The sequence below is a fragment of the Denticeps clupeoides genome, chromosome 12, assembly GCF_900700375.1.
Source record: "Denticeps clupeoides chromosome 12, fDenClu1.1, whole genome shotgun sequence".
In the NCBI taxonomy this organism is placed as follows: domain Eukaryota; kingdom Metazoa; phylum Chordata; class Actinopteri; order Clupeiformes; family Denticipitidae; genus Denticeps; species Denticeps clupeoides.
Window position 1 is genome coordinate 1,557,531 of NC_041718.1, and position 25,838 is coordinate 1,583,368.

The window sequence follows — 25,838 nt, forward strand, 5'->3', positions numbered from 1 at the left end:
GTGTAACGCGAGCTTGTAGAACCTGATACTTCTTTTTTAAATTCCTGTTTATTTGTGCTAATTCTATAGTCTCCTTGTAGTGTTTCTCCAGTTCTTTGTTTGTATTAACATGGATGTTACCTACATTCCTCAGCCGCTGTTCGACCGCCATGTAACTTTTATGCAAAGCCACAAACCTGCTCATCAGGTTATCGTAAATCTTCTTATCAACCATTCCTGTCTCATCTAGAGGCCCAGCCAGTGTTTCATTCACCGGCACTGTAGTTGGTTCCTCAGTTTTGACAGTGTTTGTATTTTCTATACGATTATCCATTTCTGTTATAAATCTTTAAATGTGAATTCGATATAAATATTTTCCTATGACAATGATTCCGTCAGACAATGATTCCGTCAGACAATGATTCTTGTCAATGTCTGTAAAGATTTCCGATCCGCCGAGGTGCCATTGAGCAAAGCAACGTCCCCACACAATGATGCCAGGGCGCATGTCATGGCTGCCCACTGCACAGTAAGGGTGATGTTTAAATACAGGGGACACATTTCGTTATACGCTAAAGAACATAATCGATTACGTAATATCGATTACATAATGACGTATCTTGGTGATTTTCTGGTAGCAGCATAAAAATTTTTGTTAAAAGTACTGCGCTTGAAAGCGGCTTTAGATTCTCTCCATTGAGCAGCAGAACGGTCTTCACGGTCTTTATTAGGGAGTTCGTGCCGTCAGGGGATGCGGACTGAACACAGACCATTTTTCTGCTCATTGTAGCAAATGACCTTAACTCTTATATTTGATGTCATGTGACCATGTAGAAAATGTATGGGATGCATCGCGATGCGTCAATATCGAGGCATTGTTAATTGTAATCGAATCGAATCATGAGACCATTGAAGGTTCACACCTCTAATTGTTTGTGTCAAACAAGTTGTGAATTTGTTGAAACATTAAAACAGAAGATGACTTACTCTGCTTGAAGTGTAATTTTTAGAAGATTTAGTTACAAGTAGCAGAATAACACGAATAATTCCTTGGTTGTTATAGTATAGTAGTAGTAGTCCTTAGAGTAGTTGTGATTTGTTTAAATTAAATTGTTTAATTGGTTGGGCACTGCTCGACACGTGACGTCATCAGTCGTCGACAGCGCAGTAGCGTAGGCGCCCACATGTGAAATGTATTCGACTGCCATTACTTGTTTAATAAAAAGCGTTCTATGAAATTCCTGAACCATTTTCATGTCAGTAGTAGCGTTGCAAAGGCTCCAGTACTTTTATTTGTAATCACGTTTGTGCACGTTTGGGAGATGACGCGCCGAACGGAACTATGGGTAAATGCTGTCTTTCTCCTGTTTACGATTATTGTTGCACCCCATCATTTTCTACATGGTCACATGATGTGTTCAAAAGCACCATAGTGTGGACGCTTTGATTTGCTATAATGAGCGGAAAAAACTGTCGGCGTTCGACCGCGATCACCTTGTGAGTTATATATATACTTATATATATACTGGAGATAGTTGCAACATACAACATGAAATACATCTCACGACTGTTGCCCCACCTGGGTGCAATCGAGTCCAGATGTCATTAGAAATGCAATTAATGAGGGAATTGTCATGTAGTGCTTCCAAGTGTATTGTATTATGGGTGTATCGTGATTCAGCCCCCAAAAGAATTCCAGACTCACCTGCAGGTTTTGTAAAAATTTGCTAAATATACACGTAGCTGTTCCAGTGCCACCTTGAATAAGTTGTCCACAGCCCACAATGACCTGAAGTACAAGAAGCCAGGAAGAGAGGTGTCCTGAGCAAAAGCAGCTGAAGAGATTGTCACTGCAAACCACCGCCAATAATTAAAGATCGGTTGAAGCATCATTAGATTAAACTGGTGGGATGTGTGGTGCATATTTTAGTAAAAAAAAACAAAAAAAAAAACTCATGTAGACAATGACCCTAAAATATAACTGACCTAAACTGGACTATGCAAAACAATAATAATAATAATAAAAAACATGACCAGCAATAATTTAAAAAGCAAATTGAATTCCTTAAAGGCTAATATGCCATTATAATTTTATTCATGCCAACACCCAGATCTGCAATGGTAGAAAGGCAGTTGAGGAAGAAAATGCATGACATACATGTATTAATCACCTAAAACATTTGTTTACAACAGTTATCCAATGGTAACAGCAAATTATTGAGTGTCATGGTCCCAACTTCAATTCACTAGACGCTTAAATATGAGGGAAAACTGGAGGGATTACAATTAGGATAATATTAAGAGTAAATGTTACTCATTTAATTAAGACAAAAAAAAAGAAATTACATTTCAGTACTGTTCCTGAGCAATGTCTCCACCAGCATTATTTAAATACAGCAGTGGGTATATAGTAGGGAACAAAAACACAATTTGTAAAACTGTTGAGCGAAATGAGGATTCACACACTGCATTTATCCAGCCAGTTCTCTTTAAAAAAAAAAAAATCGTCGCATACATAGTATACACAAACTTATTGCCTATCCACAATCTAAGCCACACCAATTTTATCCCTGAAGCTCAAAATGGTTTATCCATTATTACAATATCAACTATAATACACATTTCACTTTTGGAAAAAAAATTGGGGAAAAAAAAACATTTAAAATGTATGAAGACTGAGTCACATTAAATGCTGCCGAACATGTAACTCAAGCATAAAAGAAAATAAAACAATTGCAGTGTGTCAGCACAGAAGATGTCACAGACAAGATAAATGTTGGGGCATTAAGAATTTATGGTTTTAAAAGTAAGCATTTTGTAACGGCAGTGATTTGTAAATGAGAAGCTTCCATTCTTCTTAGCCGTCAATCATCTCAGATAATTCCAAAAGCAGATCATCTTCGCCTTTTCCGGGGTCCAGCTCAACCTCATCTTCCATGTCAAATTCATTCATCAGCTCGTCAAAGTCATCTACGTTAGAGCAGCTGGTGGCGGAGGGTGTTCGCACTGTAGCTGTGCTTGATCGGCGTGCTTTTGTAGCAGTGCTGCTCGACACTGATGGGCTGGGGGGCATTCAGCAAACTAGTCAGACAGTGCACTAAACGTACCACTGACATATTAGTGATAAGACAATCAACAGGTTGCATCACAGAGCGTTTTAAAACAAAACAAAAAAATCAGGAAACAGAAAGGAGTTCTATTATAAATACCTGCTTGGGACAGGTGTGGCCTCCTTTAAGACTGGGACCATCTGGGATTCTTCAGGTCTACATTTGCTTGTGTCTGGACTCTGTATAAATTTCTGTGTAGTGTGTTAAAAAAAAAAAAAGTTAGCATGAAAGCAGCATCTATTTGTGCTTCTTGTTTCACCCAGAAACTTATTGTGAAAGTGCTATTTGATGTTTGGATTAAGTAGAATTACCATGGCACGTTTGCTTGGTTGTTCATCTGCATAACAGGGCAGCTCCAGGGCTTTGGAACCAGCATTAAGGGGTTTCACTGCAGCGACAGCAGAGCGCTGGCTTCCCATCATCTTGCGCTTCTGGCCAGGGTTCACGTGGGCAGCCGGTTTCATCACAGATGGCTTCACGTTTACCTTGGGCTTTACTGTATCCAAATTTTTTTTAAATGAATAAAAATCAGTTTTTGCCAAGCGCTCCTAAGAAAATACAACTAAATAAAAACCAAGACCTTCCACACAAGCATTTTATTACCTTTAGCTTCAGGAGATTTTTTTGGAGGTGCAGCTTCAGACAGCTTCTCAGGCTGTGGTGGGTCTGAAAAGCCACTGTGCTTTGCTGAGCTCACGCTGGCAGACTCTGCTGAAGAGACAGTGGCTGTGACTTCTGGCACTGGAGATGTGGTCTTCCTCTTGGTGATGCACCGTTGGGTGCTGGTGTCCTTCTTTGGGGAGGTCAGCTGTGATCGAGCAGCAGGCTTGTGGATGGGATTGTCCAAGACATCTGGTTTGGTCGCAGTAGAGGAAGAAGCTGAGGCCGACTCATCCTGCTGCTGCTTTCGGAGACGCTTTTCTCTCATGATCTCCTCAAATGTTTTCACTTTCACACCCTCTGACAGGTGAACCTTCCCATTTGTGGGAGTCTGGAGGGAGACACACACACAAGCTCAGAGACCAGGATCATTTAGGTAAAAGACACAGTGACACACAAACAGCACCTCACCTCTGCAGAAACCGGTTCATTAGGCTTGTCAGGAAACGCTTGTGGTGTGCTGGCCTTTGTCTCAGCTGAAATTATGAAATATAAAATATATAAAACTGTAGTAAAACTTTACAGTAAAACTCATGCATTTAACAATAAATAATCTAAAAATTACCTGTAGGTGTGTTTTTTTTAATTCTGAGGATTCGTCTCTTTGGAGCATCTCCTCCAACAGGGCTTGGGATTTTACCATCTGCTGCCGAATCTTCGGCTTTGGCCTGCATCCTGGCAGCTTTCTCCTTTCGGATCTCCTCAAGAGTCTTCACTCGGACCTCTCCAGCCGACTGGGGAGTGCCGTTCTTGGCAACTCCCGCCGTCTCTGCTGCAGAATCCGCAACCTTCTGTTCAGCACAAGCATCTGGAGAGCTGGCCACCCGCATCTTCTTCTTGTTCTCCTCCTGACTTTTCTTAGCAAGAAGCACCTTAGAGATGGTCTTGACATGGGGCCCGACTGAAGCTTTAGCACCTTTTTGAATGCTGCTGCTAGTGATTGTGAAGGAGACTTCGTCGGCAGTACCGCTGATCTGAGCCTGAGCTTTGGCAGCCTTCTCTTGTCTGATCTCCTGAAGGGTTTTAATATGGATCTCTCCGGAAAGCTTTGGATCATTCGGGCATGCAGAACTCGGCTGTGAAGTGCTGTTGACCTCCACAGGCAAGCCTAGTCTTGCTCGCACAGGTCTGGCAACTGCAGAGATATGTGAATTTAAATTAGGTCAGAAAAATAATCCTTAATGATGACTTCAAACCATAAATTATTATTAAAAAAAAAAGGTCACAAGATGCTCACCCTGTTCAGATGACTGGCTTGGATCTTCAGGACAATCAACTACTCCCCCAAGGCGCTGTGCTAGACTGCTCTTCATAGGCATCTCATCATCTGATGTGCAAACATGACCATTAGCGATAACTTTATATAGAATTGTTCCCTCTTAATGGGAAATATGACTAAAAACTACTACAGAAATATTGTATTGTTCAACAGACTAATAAAGTCTATATACAAATAAATTTGCTGCTGATCATATGCAAATTTAATGCATTCCAGTATTGTAACTGTTAGCTGTTGCAACATGAAATTAAAAAAAAAAAAAAAAAAAAGTTATTTCTCACCTTTTGGAAAAATCCTTTTGCCAAGCCTATCTGCCAACCTTGGCCGGCCTGATTCTGTGGGTGCTGTTAATAAGGGAGGATTAAAATAGACTGATTAAAATCCAGCACACCGTATATCAACAGAAAGAAAATCATTTCCCCCCTTTCGATAAAAGATTTAAAAAAAAAAAAAGTTTTACCATTCCTGGCGGTGTAGACTGAAGGCTGTACAAAAGTGCGGATGTTCTCCTTCTCTCCTGTGGTGCTGGTGTTGAGCTGGGCTGGTATTCCACTACTGGGTAAATAACCTTAAAATATAAAAGGTGCATGAGCATATGAAGCCAGTTTTGTGAAAAGGTGACAATATAGATTTAGAAAGGCAACTTACCAGTTTTCCTTAGACCAGCTTTGAGAGCTTTCCTCAGTCTAATCTCCTCCAGCGTTCGGACCTTGAAGTTTAGGGAGTCGTCTGTAATGGAACAGAAAATAAATAAGACAAATGTAAAAAATTATTAAGACATGAAAGTGTCAATGGAACTAACTCTACCTTTGCTGGCACTTATGACAAACTTTCGTGGAGAAGCTCCTTTTGAGAGGTCATCTTCTGAAAACTGATCTGAAGGTACAAGTCAGACGTGAATTACATTTATTCTCAGGACTCGCAATGCATTGAAATGTGTCACTTTTCATAGTTTATTTTACTACTGCCTTACCATCCTCATCCTCATCCTCATCATCAACAGGGTTAATCACCACAGGCGGATGTGTGGGGCTGGGAACGTTCTCCTGTGTCTCCACCTTCATGACACCCATGAGTTGATGGTTAGCAGGGTTGGTGGCTGGGGTGGAAACCGGAGATGGTTCCTCATTAGGAACCATCTTGTCTTCCACATGCGTTTTCAGAGCTGGGCCTGATGTTGGAGGCAACACAAAAAAGCATGCCTCTGTGAGAAGGTCCAAAAACATTTTTCAACAGAATAATGTTTCTTATTTCAAATTTACCTTTACTTGGAGGAACACACACTCCATCGGTATAGCGTGGTTTTTCATGATGAAAGGCACAGTGGGGCTTCTGGCAGCCTGCAGGCTGGTTCTCCCAGTAGCATGGAATTTCCTTACGATTTTTCTAAAAAGTAATGATAAAATAAAGCTCAATTAATAGACACCAAATGAAACATGTAAATGAAAAAGCTTCAATTTGTGCATGCGTACAAGTAGAACAAATATTCCTATACTGGACAAACAAAATAGAGCATCATAGCTGGATCAACAGCTACAATTTCATTCAGGAATTAACCATACTACACAATTAATTAAGAATATATAGAACATTTCTAAACAGCACAAACAGAAAACCCTGCTCACTTTAATTTCCATGTGACGATACTTGCAGATCTTGCGGAAGCAGCTGTTCTCTTGCCATAGGGTGCACACCACTTCACTGCCCATTGCAGCCTCACAGTGCCTGAATGGGCAACGGTCTCCCTAATCAGACAGTTCAACGGTCAGAAATACTACTCGGTCACAAAATGGAAATTGAATAAGAGCGTTTCATACAACAACAGATCTATCGGTCCATATAAACACATTAGATTCCACCAAAACGAAACTATTTGCGATTATTGCGGCCAAGATCAACACAGGTTATTGTTTGTAATCGTCCTAACAGGTACAACAGTTAAACGTGACATTTCTTTAACAAAAATAAAAATACCTTGGCGCATGTAGAGTAATAGTAGAAATAGCAGTCATCACCACTATTAGTCATTCTGAAGAAGAGGTTAAAGTTGTGGAGGCAATGGGACGACGTTCTTCCTGGAGTCTTCCACGGGCCGGAGGACGTCTGCCTAATGCAAGGATCACACCGTTACCATACGTACGCTACCCTTAATATTTCACTTCTGACCAAGGCCTAGAACAGCGTTTCTCATTCCTGCTCCTGGAGTACCACATGCCCGACAAACCAACTTACCTTATAACCTGCCATCTTAACCATTCAGCCATTAATAACACCAGAAGCAGCTTATGTTCCAAGTTGTAGGGGACACCAGGAGCACATAGACCGTAAATAAAATGTGGAAGTACCTGGAACCGCTGAGAAGATGCCTCCACTCTTCTCAAAGTACTGTCTTCCACAGTCTGGGGTCCTGAAGGAACACTTGATCCATGAGTTAAGAGTGAAAAGGGTGGACAGACACCCTATAATTTCCGCTGAGAGAAAGGCAGTCCTTTTTTTTTCTTTTTTATTAATACTGAGGGTTAATACGTGGGGTTAAAAAAAATCTTCATCCCAAGGGAAAGGGAGTAAAAGGAAAAACTTTTGTAGGATGGGTCAAGGGGGGAAAAAATCTTCTCTTTGGAGCAGAACGGTTTCTTAAGGGCACTGGGCATGGGCTTCTAATGGAATTAAAGCATTCACGGCAGAGGAAAAAAAATTGGCAAAAAAAAAATGCTGGTAAAATGCAAATTTTCCCATCTTATCTTTAATGGGGGAAAAGAAAAAAAAAGAAAAAAAAAAAGAAAAAAACTTCCCCACATCCAGAAATCTTCAAGAATGAAGATCGAGCTTCTTTACCTAAACGTGAACAGGAAAACAAAGGAAAAAAAAAAAAAAACCTCCCAAATACACATTTTAGTTATGCGAAGACTGCAAAAGCAACAAGCTTAATAAAGAATAAAATTGAAGAATAATGGGAAGAATTTTGTGTCTGCCATGAACCTGGTACGGTTCTGATATAGCTGCCATTTCTACGCGGTACTGAGACCGGTGGATTATATGAAATGGTTAAACATGCACCAATCAGTCATAACATTATGACCACCTGCCTAATATCGCACTGGACCCCTTTCCAGCCTCCATACACTCCACCAAGCAGTCAGTACTAGATCCATGTGTGTGGTAACAGAAGACCCAGGTTCAAACCCCACTTACTACCATTGTGTCCCCGAGACACTTAACCTGGAGCGTCTCCAAGGGGGACGGCCCCTGTCACTACTGATTGTAAAGCTGTGAAATAAGAGCTGATAGATGCTGTAAATTGACCCAAATGGTCATCCAGCAGACAGACCCATGCAAATCCGTGTGGTGTGTTCTGACACCTTTCTCTCGGAGCAGAATGAGCTGCTGTAGCTCTTCTCGAACCGGGCATGTCTACTGGCGAATATCATCCCAGGTAATAACTGTAACGAGATCATCTATACTCTTTACTGCCAGTGGGCATAATATTATGGATGATTGGTGTGCATCGTACAACACAACATAATATCAAGAAAAACACACACAACAGTAGGTGCTTTGGTTTTGTTGGCGCTAGTTAACTGGTTAACAAAACCAGGACTACTTACAGGTTGGTATTAATATTTCCCCGCTCGGCGCGTTAAACAAAATATGGCGTCACCAAAAGAAAATGTTTTCAGATTTCAACGGCTCCTGCTGTAACGCTAAACAACGGCGAATTATTAGCCTGAAGAAGATTAGCGTGTTACAGCATGATCCAAACTGCGCATGCTAAGTGCCAGACATTGACTAGCCAGTGCTGGTTAAAGTACCAGACGACGTCCCACTGGCACGACACGACATACACAGATAGTCTCTACAAACACACGCGACGTGATTTGCAGGCGCAGTATAAAAGTGCAGCGGCTAATCGACCAGCTCAAGCTAACGGGCTACACACTTAGCTTGAAACCGCGGAGGGCGAATGGTCGTTTAAAAGCGCGTCCCGGCGTCGAAGCACAGATCACTTAAATACAATAATTACGAGTTAATTACCAGTTTAACTAAGCGAATCACTAACTATCCGTTTTCACAACTCGACGCAGTCCTCTTCTTCTCTCTTCTCCCAAACAAAATGGCGGAAGCAGAAAAGGCTAAAAGAAACTGTCCAAAACGGTCTGCGCATGCGCCGGGATTTCCTTTACTGAGCATCCAATCAAAACTAACTTTCGATCTTAAGAAACGTTTCTAAAAATGGACGCGGACGTTATAATTCGTCTGCAAAAAATAACCAGTTCAAGGTTCCTTTGACACCAGTGAAATGTACTAAACAGTGTTCATCCTTTCTAGATATTTCTGGGTGGGCCCATACACAGACCTCCTTTCACACACATATTCTTCAGGCTGAAGGATCATTGTCTACAGCAGTGGTTCTCAACCTGCGGCCCGTCATAAATGCAAATGCGGCCCGCGATGCTGACCACGTGAAAAAAATAAAAAATAAAATAATAATAAATGGTTTTACAATTCATTTTTAAAAATGTATTACACAAATAAATGTATTAAACAAACTTTGAACAATAATCAAGGACTTGGCTGCAACTTTCGGTTTGCTCGAAGATGAACTGATGGATGTTCAGGCAAGAGGACACAGCCGAACCGCGCAGCAGTCATCCTCAGTTGCAGAAATGTGGCGAAACATTTACATTTACATTTACATTTACAGCATTTATCAGACGCCCTTATCCAGAGCGACTTACAATAAGTTACAGGGACAGTCTTCCTGGAGCAACTTAGGGTTAAGTGTCTTGCTCAGGGACACAATGGTAGTAAGCGGGACAAAACCTCAGATTCAAGTTCAAAAGTGCTTTCCATATTTGGATCCACATACATTTGCGAACGCACATTTTCTGCAATGACGCGCATCAAGTCACGTTTCCGTGCGCGTTTTACAGACTACAACTTAGTCACAACTTCATTGTGCTGTTACTCCTTTTGTGCCGAATTTCACCAAATTGGTCGGCTCCCGACAACATCAGGTGTCCCACTAATGGTAAGTAGAATTATACTCTCTAATGCTAATAATACTTGTAATTGTAATAATTTTAGATGCATAATATCTGGTTATTGAGCGTTGATGACGTCATATGTAAATAATATGCGGCCCGTGAGACTTGAACTTGGACATAGTGCGGCCCACTGCAAAAAAAGGTTGAGAACCACTGGTCTACAGTGCAATTTTAAAATTGCTCACACGTTACTGATGCTGACAGGTGAAGTGATTAATATTGAGTATTGCTGTATGTTGGGGGTAATGGAGAGAAGCAGGAGATTATTTATTGGTTGGTATAAAGTCGATGGCTAAAAAACTGTCCTAAAGAACAACCAAAAAGCAGAAATCTAGCAATAGATATGTTTCACAGCATCACTGTGTCATTTATTTAACTACAATGTGTTCTCATACAAGTTAAAAGAAAGAAAGAAAAAAAAAAACCCAAAGAGCACATTTTTAGAAAAACCCTTTTCTGAAACAGAAGTTTAATAAAAACAGAATGCTTTCTTGTCAAAAGGAATCGTGATTTTTGAATTTCTTGACTTGCTTGACACATTTTAATTAAGAAGTTACATGAACGTACATCCACTTAAAGAGTCTAAAAGTAATACAAGTATAGACAGTATCATTCAACTATGAAGATCAATGTTTTTGCATTTACTACCATTGCATTTCTTCCTTGTTTTTAAGGCCAGTTGCAGCATTGGCATTTTTGATCAAACACTGTGCCTGTACTGCAGAACTTTACGTAAGTCTCTCCATGAAGACATTCGTAGAACTTTGATTTGTCGTCCGGATTGGGATGAAACCCATCAGGCTTATCATTGCAGAATCCTGGGCTGGGTTTGTGTGTGGTCGTTGTGGTGGTGGTTGTAGTTGTAAGAGTGGTGGCACCAGGCTTGGGGGTTGTGGTGGGTGGTGGTGGAGGAAAATCTGAAATATTTCAATTGAAGGGTTGCAATTAAAATGGTGTGTAAATTCCAGTAAAACAGATTTTCTATTAACATTACACTGAGAAATTTTCTCACAAATATCAAGAAGGTTGTGAAGGTGTCTCATGAGCGGGTGGCTGCCTTCTCCACAGAACTGTCCGGCGAAATCATCCAGATCAAGTGCCCAAACAAAGGCACCCCCAAATTTATTGTCCTTTAAATATTTTACCTGCAAAAGAAGAATAACGACGTTACAGGGGGTATATGGAGCTGTCTAATTGTGAACATAAAAATGAGTTGTAACCACAGCAGTTTTACAAGGACGACATATATATTGCCCTCAGAAAGCATAATACCAATGGAAGAAACTAGAAAGAAAACATGTTTAATGTAAGTGCTGGAAAGCTTTAAATCATAAAGTTGATCAATAATTGATGCGGCAATTACTTATGACATTCCTATTTTTCTACACCACTATAAATATATCTCTATATATATTTAACCCACCTTTATAGAAAAGCTCTCTTTGGTATCAAATCCAACCCACTCATTGCCTTTGGTGACATAGGGCACTTTCTGATCATCAATCCACTGGACTGTCGTGTCCTTCATGAATCCACAAATCTGAACAAGCACATGTCAGAAAACATTTAAAACAATCATAGAGACGATAATTGATACACCATCCATGAAACCCACTCTCCTGTAGAAACTCACCTCATAGTATGACCAGAAGCCGGCCTCGCGGGTGTAGGTTCCAGCTGATGCTGGTCCATTGGCTGGTGCTCCAACTCCATTCTCTGCTGAAACGAGGCGGAAGGTGCGGCCATATGTGGCGAAGCCCATTCGCAGTTTCTCTACCGGGGTTCCCTGGTCCCTCCAATATCTCATCGCAAAATCCTGAGAAAAATCAATCAAGCTTGTTTATATAAATGAATCATATCAAACACAATTTTTTCCATAACGTTGACCTGTGGGTGATTATGAAAATATGTCATATATACAGTTTGAGGGACATCCTTAAATTGAGAATTTCTTAACATTTTCAAAATATTGGTGATTTGCACAGTGGAACAAATATTTGTAAATTTGTTATTTGGCCTGTTGAGTGAATCACGTCACAATTATTAATCTGACATATACTACTGTGTTGTGTAGATATAATGGCATAAATCTGAATAGTTTCCCCTTACAGTGTTGAAGTAGATGAGTTCTTCAGAGTCTGTAGACCCCTGGTACAGTGGGCTGTTGTGTCCTGTGAAAGTCTCCCAGGTGCCATGGAAGTCATAGGTCATCACATTCAGAAAGTCCAGGTACCTGAAAAATCAGATGACGTCTTGGTTCAGTATTCTGAAATGTTTCAAAATTAATTTTAGGTATATTGAATGCAGATGCTCATTGCTGACATTTTACCTGATCATTCAAAACACATTTCTTTCAACAAAATAATTTTGAGAAAATTTGAACGATTGCCTTACTTGGCAACCTCTGCAATTTCATAGCCAGCATCAATGGTTCCCTTCCCAGCAGACACTGCAGCAGTGATCATGAGTCTGGGCAGTCCAGTGGCCTTTGCTTCAGCCTCATAAGCTTCCAGTATTTCCTTAGATTAGAATAATAAAATAACCCCAAATTAATGATAAATAAGAATATTAATGCCATTTCATTTAGTGTACAAACATTTAACATACTCATTTAACCAATACATCATTTTTGTGTATTGACTATTGTTTGCCAATTATGTCCAATATCTGTGTTCAGACTGTAAGTTTGGTCTGACTCCATCGCGTGAATATTACTTCAGCAGTACTTTATCACCTTGCAGAGCTCACTGAATCTTTGTTTGTCCTCTGGGGGGCTTCCTCGAGAACCAGGATACTCCCAGTCCAGATCCAGTCCATCAAAACCGTACTTCCTTAGGAAACTGATGGATGACTGGATGAATTTCTGGCGGTTGGCAGGAGTGGACACCATGATGGAAAACCTTTAAAAATATGAAACATTAAAAAAGTAATGACCCCCTACTAAACTACAGAGAAGCGCAAATACTTACTGTGATGAGCCAAAGTTCCATCCACCAACGGCCAAGAGTGTCTTTAGCGATGGGTTGCTATGAAAATATAAAGAAAAACAATTTGTAAATAATAATCATAATTTAGAATTTTGCATTTTAGTATAAATAAAATAAACAACATTACTGATAAATTGAAAGTGTTGTACAAATATTCATTTTTGTGTGTAATGTGGCAGCATACATGTTTTTCAGGTCATTGAAGGCTTGGTATAGGGTCTCATCATTCCACTCATAGGTTACAACCTCATTGGCATGGTTTATCATTGCAAAAGCATACAAAAGGTGGGTGCAGAGGAAGGGGTCCACACTTGCTGGTGTGTATTTCCCACTACCAGGTCTATACTGGGACCAGTTAGTGAAATAGCACCCCATTTCCAATGAGGAGCCTATGAAGATGAACAAACCAACAATGTAACTGACAGTATTGGAAATGAAACTAAACATATTACTTAAAATGTAAAATCTCACCCAAATGAAAGAGCACCAGGCATAAGCCTACATGAACAAAAAACAAAAATTAAATCTTTCAAACAGTCCAGTAGTCGGTCCAGAATATCTCATAGTGTAAAGCCTTGTCTTACATACCTGCTATCAGCGTCAGTCTCATCTTTTCGTTTCTCTAATGTTTATTTTATTTTATTTTACTGAGTCAAAGAAGAAAACACACATGAGACACCAAACTCTGTATGAAAAACAATATGAAATTTCCGTTTTTTCGGAAGATCACTTACCTGGGCACTTCTCAACTCGTTGGAAAAACCAGTTCGTTTTTCAGACACTCTGGCTTTTATAGATTTGTACGAGTACAGTAAAATGGGCGGTGCCCTGATCTGCTACATTTATTAATCAAATGATAAGATATGCAATTTTTCAAGGAAATGCAAGCTGTTCATTGGTAGATTATAGTAGGGTAGCCTTGTTCTATTTGTGCTATATCACCTGACTTAAAAGAAAGATTGTATTAATACTATTATACTATTAATAGTATTTGTCTAAGATGACCGCCATATCGATTCTGATTAGCCATAATACCATCTATCTGATATTGAGTAGGCCATGCTTTTGTTGCCAAAACAGCTCTGAACTGTCAAGGCATGAACTCCACAAGACCTCTGATGGTGACTTGTGGTATCTTGTACATTAGCCGCAGATTAACCGTAACACTCAATAAATGTATTATAATTATGCTCTCGCTCTGTCACTTAACATCAGCTGCTTATCCTTGTCAAAGTGACTGAGATACTAATGTTTGACCATATTTCCTGGCTTCAGCATATGATAAACAGACTGTTTACTTGCTGCCTAATATATGTCACCCCACTCAAAACTGTAATAACTAGAATTATATATCTACTGGATATATATATATCTACTGGACATTCAGTAAACACATAGCAATAGCACAACAGTATTTTATTATTATAATTTTTTACAGCGATGAACACACTTACTAAAATTCTATTTGTGGGTCTCATATAACAACATTTATTTTTTATTTAGCCCAAATTTACATACAATTTGCCTCAGTGGGATTTGACAGGCCCTACTCTTGCCACCTTCCACACTTTGACCCTTTCTGCACACAAGGAAAAACTCATGGAGAGCAAAAAACGTGAGAAACCGTGTGAAAGAGTGAGACAGAGAGGGACCCACTTACAGTGCATGGTTGGTGATGAGTTGTCCAAGAGGACGGTCTAATACGTGTAATGACATGGTTGGTATTAAAATTGTCCAAAAAAAAGGATCTGTCCTTGTTAGAAGTTGACACTTAAATGTATTTGTAATAAATTCATGCTAACATTCTTCAAAAGGTCTCCGCGTTGCCTTCTCATGCTGGAACACACTGTGTAGATAAGGAGGCTGTTTATTGAAGGAGAACTCTGATTTTCTGATATGACTTCATGTTGTCTGAAGAGCTGCAATAACAGATTACAACAGCAAATGAAATGGATCGTAAAGTTTACAGGGTCCATAAAAGGATGTTGGTGTGGAACAATGGCCAGGGGAAGGTGACAAAGTATGAAGGTCAAAATTGGTTGCATTATTATATGCACTGATGCTTACTCAGACCAAATTTATCTGACAGTTTCTTTGATTTGTCAATGAACTGCTTTATGCATTATGTAACATGTCAAATTATTTATTTATTTGCTACTTATGTTATGTTTATGTCATTTGCTATTTATTATTTGATTGCATGGTGACTAGATACAGAATTCATGGTATACAGAACCTATGACCTGAATGTTCTACTGACCTGTTTACCGACCGTGACACTTTGGATCTATGGCTGTAACAGCGGACATTTATTATTGAGGGACTGGCCTTTGGCTGCTATGATGACACTAGTGGTGTTCACTCATTTGATGGTAAGCATAGAGCCGTAACTGGTTTTACATTTACGGCATTTAGCAGATGCTCCTATAGTCCATATCTGATTTTCATTCCTATATAGCTATATAGTCTTAAATCCAAAACAAAAAAGTTCAGACAGGAGACTCTGCCCACTCATAACAATGTCCAGTCCATACTCATTGAAGTGGTGTCTTTAATCATCATTTGTAGATGGGAAGGGATTCATCAGCCATTCTGATGACACCCTCGTCTGGTTTCTTCAGCCTGGAAAGCAAATCAAATGCTCATCCAAGTACACAGTAGCTTGGGTAGGTCTGGCTTTTGAACTTTACTAACCCTTTAAGTAAACTGGATTGAAGAGCCTTCCCAGAAAACTGATTTGTGTCTCATGTGAGGCTCCAGACTGCGATCAAAATCTGATTTTAATCACATAATCATAATGAAACATTACTTTGATCTGTTTTACCTGCATCATAAATTAAAACATGTGAGGTGCTGCTATTACTGCTGCCTGAGAAAACTCCGTATCTCACAACCTGAATACTGAGTCCTAGTCTAGTATCCAGTTTTGACAGCTTTATCAGTTGTTTTGCTGCACGTGACATGACCTCACCGTGCACTGCCATAGCCCCTCCCCAAGGACCACTATTAAAAACAAGATCACAAGCCTGATAACGGGCTTAACTTAAGTCTGAGTGGCACAGTAACACAGTCAGTTACATTAATAAGCTCATCCTGCTCTGTACCTTTCACTAATCATAATGCCAGAATCAAAATCAGAAAAAATTGTATTGATTACACAAGTCATTTTTCACTAGTTCTCAGTGTATTATTTAAAGTGATGATAAAAAACGTGTTAAGGTGCCGGCCTGACGTTACACCATCACTACATTACTTTCTGCAAGGCAAGACAAAGTGAGGGATGGATCCCCAAGTGACCAAAGTACTCATAAGAAACCAGACAAGTGCCCCCTCTACGGCTGAACAGGAACACTCCAGTGATGTACAGTACAGTAACTCCACATGTGTTCATTCATAGTTTTGATGCCTTCAGTGCGAAACTACCAATGTAAATGGTCATGAAAATAAAGAAAACACATTGAATGAGAAGGTGTGTCCAAACATTTGGCCTGAACTGTATTTTCCAGTTGGGAAGTCACTAGGCATGCAGAGAGCCATCAATATGGTGCAGGCCACTGTGATGTGGCCAGTGGACAGGCCACTACCTGTGAACTGGAGTCTATCCCCTCCACAATCTCTCCTGACATTATCCCCTTCATTTCTCACGTCATAAATGGCTCATGTACATCTGGTCATGTACCACCTGTCTTTAAAACAGCCAGGGTTCATCCAAGCCTAAATTATCTCACCGCTGATGCTGCAGACATCAACAACCACTGTACCTCGCACACTCTGATTCTCCAGTACTGCTCGCCTGGTCCCTCCACTGCTGAAGGTATGAGAAAGACACTAATCTAGATTATTCTCTGTCTTGGCTACTGTGTGGTGTAATGAACTTCCCCTCGAGGTCAGAACAGCACAATCATGAATATTTTCAAAAGGCAGTATTTTTGAAGAAAGGCCATAAATATAAATGTAACATTGATGCCTTCTACATTTACATTTCTAGCCTCCTCTCCCAGCAGACTGTGTGTTGCAGGTCAGATTGCAGGTTCCCCAACTTTCTCACACCTTTTCTCCTCGGCTCTCAGGGTGTTGCCCCTTCAGCCTGGGTTGTGTGGCCAGGTCCCCATGCCCTATAATGCACCACACCAAAAATCACTTGCACACACCCGAGCTTGGCAGTGGGGACCCTTCAGCCCGTTAGTGCCTGCCCCCTGCCTGCTAGTGTTTTAAGGGCAGGAGAACATCAAGTAAACTTTTTCACATTGTCATTAGGGCAGTGGTGGCCTAGCGGTTAAGGTAGTGGCCCATTAATCAGAAGGCTGCTGGTTCGAATCCCAATCAGCCAAGGTGCCACTGAAGTGCCACTGTGGTGCCATTGAGCAAAGCACCGTCCCCACACACTGCTTTCATGGCTGCCCACTGCTCACTCAAGGTGATGAATTAAAAGCAGAGGGCACATTTTGTTGTGTGCACTGTGCTCACAATCACTTCACTTTCCTTATGATTGTTCTTATGATGTAGAATTCTGAGGAAAAACTTGTATCCATTTTGGAATAAGGCTGCTACATAACAAAATGGGGAAAAATTGATATGCTGTGAATACTTTTGAATGCGCTGTTCATTTACATTTATGACAGTGATTTAGTGATAGAAATCTTTCTCTCAATGGTGGCCTGTTGTTTTGACATGTCAAAAGGTTGAAGAAAGGATTCAAGGATGGGTGGCAAGACTTCTTTGCTACATGTGGTGTCAGAAGTGTTTTCAGTGGTGTGGTCAGCTGCAACATGGACCCCTACTTCAGGTTGTCCTTCGCATGAACGAGATTGCTGAAGCACTGTGGAGAGGGAGAAGTACAAATATGGACAAATATGGACGGGGGACACATGTGTGCGTGAATCTTGCACTTCCTACAATGGAAGGCAGTATGATGGAGTACCACCCACATATGATGAGTTCAAAGCTGATTTTTAGTATGATGTCTCTCCTCCTTCATTACAGCTGTCATAGCAACAAACAACAAATACTGAATATAATTGGTAGGACAAGATACAAGACAAATCGGAACGGAAAGATAATCAAACGTGATTATCAAACGATCATACAGTTCAATAAAAGTGAAGTAGACTGTCTTATCATGTTATCTTAGAACAATGAGGGTATGTAACACAACAACCTTTGTTAGTGATGACACCATAACACGTCTGCAGTACTGCAGTCCTGTACAGGCCCAAATTGAGAGCCCGAACCATGATCCTTACCTGAAATTGTGGAGGTCATGTCCGTATGCGAACACAAACATTCACAGTCAGCATTTTAAACCCTTTGTTTCTCGTGTGCAATTGGAAGATACTGATGCAAAACATGAATAATTCTTAAATGACAATTTTTAAATTTATGCTAATTCATGTTCTGTCATTTAGCATAGACCTATCCAAGTAAAAAAATATGTTTAGGTACAAATAATTTAAGTGTATTATACTTCAATGTATTCATGTGGATTACACCAAAAGTATGCTATTTTCAATTTGTTTTCAGACACCATTAAGTTTCAGTTAATTATATTTAAGTACAACTCAGACTGATATATGCTTGTGATTAGTACATTTATTTATTGTATATTAAAAAACACTCATTTGATGGTAGTATGAAAATCCAATGAAATTGGACTAATACTTAAAGCACTTAAAGTACACTATTAACTACTGCAATTACTATTTCATGACCATTTACGTTGGTAGATTCTTACTGAAGGCATCAAAACTATGAATGAACACATGTGGAGTTAAGTACTTAAAGAAAAGTGAAGACCTGGCCTCCACAGTCCAGACCTGAACCCAATCCAGATGGTTTGGGGTGAGCTGGACCGCAGAGTGAAGGCAAAGGGGCCAACAAGTGCTAAACACCTCTGGGAACTCCTTCAAGAGGTGACGATCTCTTGAAGCTCTAACCAGAGTAAGCAGTAACCAGAGCAAAGAAACTAATGTTTTCAGTTATTTCACCTTTTTTTGTTAAGTAAATAACTCCACATGTGTTCATTCATAGTTTTGATGCCTTCAATGAGAATCTACCTATGTGAATGGTCATGAAAATAAAGAAAACATATCAAATGAGAAGGTGTGTCCAAACTTTCACTGCACAGATCCCCATAAAAATATACGTTAAAAATCATGTATTAGCAGTGTTAATTGAAGTTAGTGCAGTGGGATAGAAGCAGCTCCTAAATCTTCTGGTCCTTGTTTTATTGCTTCTGTTTCCCTGGTGAGAGCAGTTCAAAGAGTGTGTGTCCAGGATGAGAAATGTCCTTTATGACGTTTTCTGCCTCTTGAGGCACCAGGAAGAGTGCATCTCCTCCAGTGTGGGGAAGAGGGCAGCTGATGATCTTCTGTGCAAATTTAACGACCCTCTGAAATGCCGCTTGTGGGTCACTGGGCAGCTGCTGTGCCGCACACTTATGTTCTCCATGCAGCAACAATAAAAGGGTAAATGTTCTGTGTCGAACACATTACTGCAGGTACCTTGGCATCAGAATGTTATTGTATCAGAAAATCTTGTGTACTGAAAATCCATACTGTGAATTTAGGCTGGATTAAACTAAATAAGTGACCCAGCATTAACAGAACAAACAGCTTCTCAGTACCATTTAAAAAAAAAAAGGATATAAATAGTCACTTTATTTCTAAATTTTGTATATATGTTGTAATCATTTCACAACTAACAAACAACAATGCTCACAGTTTCACAATTGTGTAATCAAGAACTGCAAAAATCATGGAAGCCTGGTTTTCCCCGGCTCATAATTGTAAAAGTGTCACTTAGGGAAGCAACAATGTTGAGTGAATATAAAGAAATTATGCTTGAGGCACAGTGAGACAGAACAGGCTAATTCAGATGAGAGTCAAGAAAGTTCATTCCATCATATTTGCCTTTAAAAGAAGTGGGGAACAAGGGAACAAGTGTTTAAAGTAGTTTTTGCCTGTGATTCTGGCAAAGAGTTTGTTTTTTCACCTTTTGACTGAATTAAAACACCTATGACAGCTCATATTGGACAAATATCCTGATTGTTTGTAAAATGATAACCAAATTTAGTATCTGTTTCTGCACTCATGTTCCTCTAGATAAAATTTGCCTGGATCTTACACAACCTCAGCTATTTCTTACTTTAAGAAATAAATCAAATGGCAAATAAATTATCATAAAACATGTAGAATCATTTATGAAAAGAGTTAGTGACATATAATTATACAATTTCCAATTCGAACATATTAAAAATTGTTTTTAAAGTTGAAAATGATACCAAATGAAATAACATAACATGTAGCATAACATGTCATAAACATTTCTTTAAAAAAAAACATAGTCATTATTAGTGACAATAGTTAACATGTCATGCTAAGATAGGTGAGAGTAGGCACAGAATGGTTTTACACATAGTGTATTGTTGCTATAGTTACCAAGTCTTATAGTAACTTAAGTCTTGAACTTAAGGCCAAGAGCAGCACTTGCATTCGTCATCAAACACTGTGCCAACCGTGCAGAAATTCTCATAGGTTTCTCCTTTATCGCACACATAGAACTTTGTATTATCGTCAGGGTCAGGATAAATGCCGTCGGGTTTTCCATTGCAAAATCCTGGGCCAGGTTTGTGGGTGGTGGTTGTAGTTGTTGTGGTTGTGGTTGTGGGAGGAGTGGAGACTCCAGGCTTCGGTGTGGTGGTCGGTGGTGGGTCAGGGAATTCTGTATGGTATGAGTACAGGAAAAAAGAATGAGCTTACTCACTTTCTTTGTGAGACAATATAAAGAATCTGCATTTCTTACCAATATTTAACAGAGCATGAAGATGCTGCATGAGAGGGTATCTGCCCTGTCCACAGAACTGCCCAGAAAAGTCATCCAGATCCAGAGCCCAAACAAAAGCCCCACCAAACTTATTGTTCTTTAGATATTTGACCTATAGTAGGATATTGAACAAAAGATAAATACATTTTTTATTACAAAACAATAAATACCCTATCCACAAAACCACAATAATACTCTAACGGGCCAACTCATTGTATAAAACGATCACCTTATTTTCATAGCTTTCCTTGGTGTCAAATCCCACCCACTCATTGCCTTTGGTGGCATAAGGAACTTTTTGATCATCAATCCACTGGACTGTTGTACCTTTCAGAAATCCACAAATCTGGGACACAAATGCAATAATGTCAGAAACAACAGCCATAAGCAGACCATACTTTTCTTTTGCTTTGTAGCTATGTATGGTCAGGGTCCCATTTATGGTCCTAGTCCTACACCATTCAACTATGACTAGCCTTAATCCATGATTGGGAAATATAAGGTCTACTAAATTTTACATCACCTCATAGTATGACCAGAAGCCGGCCTCGCGGGTGTAGGTTCCAGCTGATGCAGGTCCACTGGATGGGGCACCAACTCCATTCTCCTCGGAAGAGAGACGGAAGGTGCGACCATATGTTGCAAAACCCATTCTCAGTTTCTGTACAGGGGTTCCCTGGTCCCTCCAATATCTCATGGCAAAATCCTGAGAGAATATTGAATGACTGCGCATCACAAAAAACAATGATTTTATCATGAACATCAGTGGTTTTAGAACCAGTTATTTATATAATGTGAAATGAAGGCAAAATTGAATGCATATATTTGAACCTTAAATGGCCAACATAAATGCTATAAATGTCATCAAGGTGAGTGAAGTGAAAGTGAGTATTTATCACGTGACACACCACTGCACATCACCCAGTGCACACAGTGAATTTTTTTCTCAGCGTTTTTAACCCATGAGGGAGCAGTGATGAGCCATGAAGGGCACCCGGGGAGAAGTGTACTTTGCTCAGTGGCACCTTGTTGGTTCAGGATTCAAACTGGCAACCTTTCAATTATGGGTTTGTTTCATTAACTGCTAGAGTAACTTTAAGTTTAGGGGCACCAACTGCCTAAAGGTACCCCCGTCGGGGAATCGAACCCGGGTCTCCCGCATGACAGGCAGCGATACTCACCACTATACTAACGATAAGGTAAGGTAAGGCATTTCACTGTTGCTCAGCACATGGTGACACACATCAAAATGTTTTTAACCATCACCCTTAGTGAGCAGTGAGCAGTGGGCAGCCATGATGTGCACTCGGGGAGCAGTGTGTGGGGACGGTACCTTGATCAAAGGGACCTCAGTGGCACCTGGGCGGCTCGGGATTTGAACCTGCAACCTTCCGATTATGAATCCACTTCCTTAACCACTGCCCCAGAAGAAATGCTTGGTTGTTATCTATGAGGAAAGAAACTAACTACCTATTTGTGCAATTGTTCCAGTCACCCAGGACATATTTTTTAATGATGGATTAATGAACTTTAATTAGTAAAATGGGAGGAGTCAACTGATTGACAGCTCAGACACGCTACTTTTCCATTGGCCCACCTAACCCACTAGATGGTGCCACATCCTTGTTTGATTCATTGTGTAAAACCCTAGTCAGGTTTCACCCATGTGTTTTGAATTCCCAGTTACCACCATTATTTAAGCTCCAGCTCTACTTGACGCTCATCTATGTTGCATGTCCCAAATATCTGTTCTAATCTTAGTTCGCCTTGCCTGAGAGAGCGTTTTAATTATTAAGCCTATTTTCATTTCCTGTTTTAAGCACCTATAATTAAACTTGTGAAGTGAAAGTGAACAAAATACACAGCAGCACAGCATACGGTGCAATTTGTCCTCTGCATTTAACCCATCACCCTGAGTGAGCAGTGGGTAGCCATGACAGTGGCACCTTGGCGGATCGGGATTCGAACCTTCTGATTATGGGGCCGCTTCCTTAACCGCTAGGCCACCACTGCCCCAATGATGTATCTTCTATCATTCAAATGCACGAGGAGGAAAACACGAAAGACGAACACTACACCAGTGCTTCTCAATTATTTTCTGTTAAGACCCCTAACACATTTTGAGACCTGGGGAAGGTTTTAGGTGGCAATCCCAGAATGATGCTGGGTCACACTTGATGGCGTAAAAAGCAGCGCTGAGGACGTGTTCAGACTTTCACTTTTAACGGCGCTTGCACACTGAATGCTGGACAGCGCTTTACCACTAAGCAGAGTAAAACACAGTGTAAGCTGTTTTCTTGCAACACAATGGCATTGTCTTTTAAAATGCGTTGTGAACCTGAAGATTGTTGGCCCTGTTGGCTCGCCGTAGTTTAGCTGCGGTGGCCTCAAAGAAAAGTTACATATTATCATTAGAACTGCTACTAGGGGCAGTGGTGGCCTAGCGGCCCCGTAATCAGAAGGTTGTCGGTTCGAATCCCGATCCGCCAAGGTACCACTGAGGTGCCACTGAGCAAAGCAACGTCCCCACACACTGCTCCCCGGGCGCTTTTCATGGCTGCCCACTGCTCACTCAGGGTGATGGGATAAATGCAGAGGACAAATTTCACTGTGTGCACATGTATCACATGTGACAATCACTTCACTTCACTTCACTTCACTACTACTTCATAGGATTTGCTACTCAGGATTTGCTACTCAAGCGCACCATTCTCTTTGTCATGTTTCCTCGTCTTAGCTTTCGGGAGACTTATGTCTGCAACTTCCAGCTCCAGCCTTGTGTGTGTATAATTTCCATGCTCTCCGAGGATTTCCTCTCGGCATGCACACTAATTTAATTGGAGACTCTAAATTGTCTGTATGTATGTACCTAATGTTAGTGCAACATCTCTATGTGTTTTTTATTTAATTTTTTACTTGTTTGTGTTAAAGTGAAAGAGAGTAAGAATTACAGCAAATAAGAGTCATATTTTAAACATGTTTTCTCTTACAGTATTGAAGTAGATGAGGTCTCCAGAGTCTTTAGACCCCTGGTACAGTGGGCTGTTGTGGCCTGTGAAAGTCTCCCATGTACCATGGAAGTCATAGGTCATCACATTCATAAAGTCCAAATACCTTAAACAAAGAAAGTTTAAATGTAATTAATAGTTTTCTAAATTTCTCATGCATTATAAGAATACATTTAATGTAACTTCATAATCATGGAATTACATAGGAACAATTCTGAGCTATGTTTCAAAGTTATTGAACGAACTTGGCAACTTCTGCAATTTCATATCCACCATCAATGGTTCCCTTCCCAGCAGACACTGCAGCAGTGACCAGTAGTCGGGGTCGTCCGGTGGCTTTTCCTTCAGCCTCAAAAGCTTCCAGAATCTCCTAAAAATGTGTTGTGAAAAGCCCCGAGCATGAGAGACAAAAACAGGACTGGAGCAGGAAGTTGAAGCCATATCAACCCCACCTTGCACAACAAGGTGAATCTCTGCTTGTCTACAGGAGGACTTCCGCGTGCACCAGGGTACTCCCAGTCCAGATCAAGACCATCAAAACCGTGGTTCCTCAGGAAACTAATTGATGACTGGATGAAGTGGTTGCGGTTGGCTGGGGTAGATACCATGATTGAAAATCTTAAGAAGAATGATGAAGAATGAGCATTCATCCAAATACATTTCACTTAAAAAGCAGCTCATCAATAAATTACTTACTGTGTGGAGCCAAAGTTCCATCCACCAACAGCCAATAGAGTCTTCAGTGATGGATTTCTGTGGAACACAGAAGAACATCTTGATTTTAAACAATTGACTTGATTTTCAAATATGCTTAATTCATATTTTGTGCCTCTCAGGATAAACTGCATTGTGCCTATAAGCATGTCAAACAGACAGAAAGCTCTCTACATCATGTCAGGATTACTTTTGAGTTGAAACATGAACTAATAATGTAAAAATGTGCATTACTGTACTACTCATATACTAAGGGCAAAGGTGAGTTGTAATAATAACCCAGATACATACGTGTTCTTCAGGCTATTGAAGGCTTGGTAGAGAACTTCATCGTTCCACTCGTAGGTAACAAGCTCATTGGCACTGTTGATCATTGCAAATGCATAGAACAAATGGGTGCAGAGGAAGGGATCCACATTGGCAGGGGTATATTTTCCATCCCCTGGTCTGTACTGGGACCAGTTGGTGAAATAGCATCCAAGTTCCTCAGAATAACCTGCACAATAGTTCACGAAAAGAAAGTCAGTGACTCTAACCTAGAAAAGGTGCTTACTAATTAATTTACAAATGAATGAAAATACTCACTTAAGTGACAAAGCACCAGGCACAAGCCTATTTAGTTAAAAATATTTGTATTATTACAATTTGAAATAATAAAGTATAAATGTACAACATGACACAATACATTTTCAGAAAATGCAACATGTGGAATGGAAAAGAGTACAGAATGAAAACGAATCAAAATAAGTAGTACATGTCATCTCCAATGCTAATAAAAAAACAAGAATTTAGTCTTACATCCAGATGCCACATGTGCCATGTAAGATATTTTGTAAGGAATGTTTTGATTGAAATAGAAACCAGTGTTGCCAAATTATTATAAATAACACATTTTATTTACAAATAAATACAAATAAACATAAATATATATTTTTTATGACATGAATGAAACTGAAATAATTTCATTTAAAGCATCTATCATTTATGTTATAAAAACAAGCTTTGATCTAAAATATATTTGAAGACGTTTTATATTCGGGCTAGTAATACCAGATATACTATCCATTGCTTTATGTGCATGATGAACAGAATTAATTGGAACATTAGTCACATTCCACAATAATAGCTTACCTGATATGATGGTGAGCCTCATGCTGGTCTTAGTATTTTCCTTTCTTCTTCAATTTGATTGTGCTGTCCAGAACCATATCATCAGTATTTCATACATTTTTGGA

The 25,838-nt window shown here is 40.0% G+C and overlaps 3 protein-coding genes across 3 annotated transcripts; all 3 read right to left on the reverse strand.

Moving 5' to 3' along the window:
* Window positions 1-2,057: 2,057 nt before the first annotated feature.
* zc3h11a (zinc finger CCCH-type containing 11A) lies at window positions 2,058-9,151 on the reverse strand. Its single transcript, XM_028998219.1, has 17 exons — window positions 9,061-9,151; window positions 7,374-7,435; window positions 7,003-7,135; window positions 6,654-6,773; window positions 6,291-6,414; window positions 6,002-6,199; window positions 5,836-5,904; window positions 5,677-5,757; window positions 5,489-5,596; window positions 5,310-5,372; window positions 4,987-5,076; window positions 4,315-4,884; window positions 4,161-4,225; window positions 3,693-4,080; window positions 3,401-3,585; window positions 3,189-3,280; window positions 2,058-3,041 (listed from the first exon to the last, which is right to left on the reverse strand). Exons 3-17 carry the CDS (start codon window positions 7,054-7,056, stop codon window positions 2,837-2,839), a joined length of 2,412 nt encoding a protein of 803 aa, XP_028854052.1. The 5' UTR covers window positions 7,057-7,135; window positions 7,374-7,435; window positions 9,061-9,151; the 3' UTR covers window positions 2,058-2,836.
* A 1,591-nt stretch (window positions 9,152-10,742) lies between these two features.
* On the reverse strand, window positions 10,743-13,471 carry LOC114800530 (acidic mammalian chitinase-like). Its single transcript, XM_028998011.1, has 8 exons — window positions 13,245-13,471; window positions 12,808-12,973; window positions 12,468-12,592; window positions 12,183-12,306; window positions 11,707-11,889; window positions 11,497-11,613; window positions 11,086-11,218; window positions 10,743-10,990 (listed from the first exon to the last, which is right to left on the reverse strand). Exons 1-8 carry the CDS (start codon window positions 13,433-13,435, stop codon window positions 10,743-10,745), a joined length of 1,287 nt encoding a protein of 428 aa, XP_028853844.1. The 5' UTR covers window positions 13,436-13,471.
* A 7,054-nt stretch (window positions 13,472-20,525) lies between these two features.
* chia.2 (chitinase, acidic.2) lies at window positions 20,526-25,756 on the reverse strand. Its single transcript, XM_028998012.1, has 11 exons — window positions 25,735-25,756; window positions 25,189-25,215; window positions 24,895-25,099; window positions 24,586-24,642; window positions 24,342-24,507; window positions 24,135-24,259; window positions 23,872-23,995; window positions 21,405-21,587; window positions 21,111-21,227; window positions 20,861-20,993; window positions 20,526-20,779 (listed from the first exon to the last, which is right to left on the reverse strand). The coding sequence occupies exons 1-11, from the start codon at window positions 25,754-25,756 to the stop codon at window positions 20,526-20,528; spliced, it is 1,413 nt and encodes a 470-aa protein (XP_028853845.1).
* Window positions 25,757-25,838: the final 82 nt, after the last annotated feature.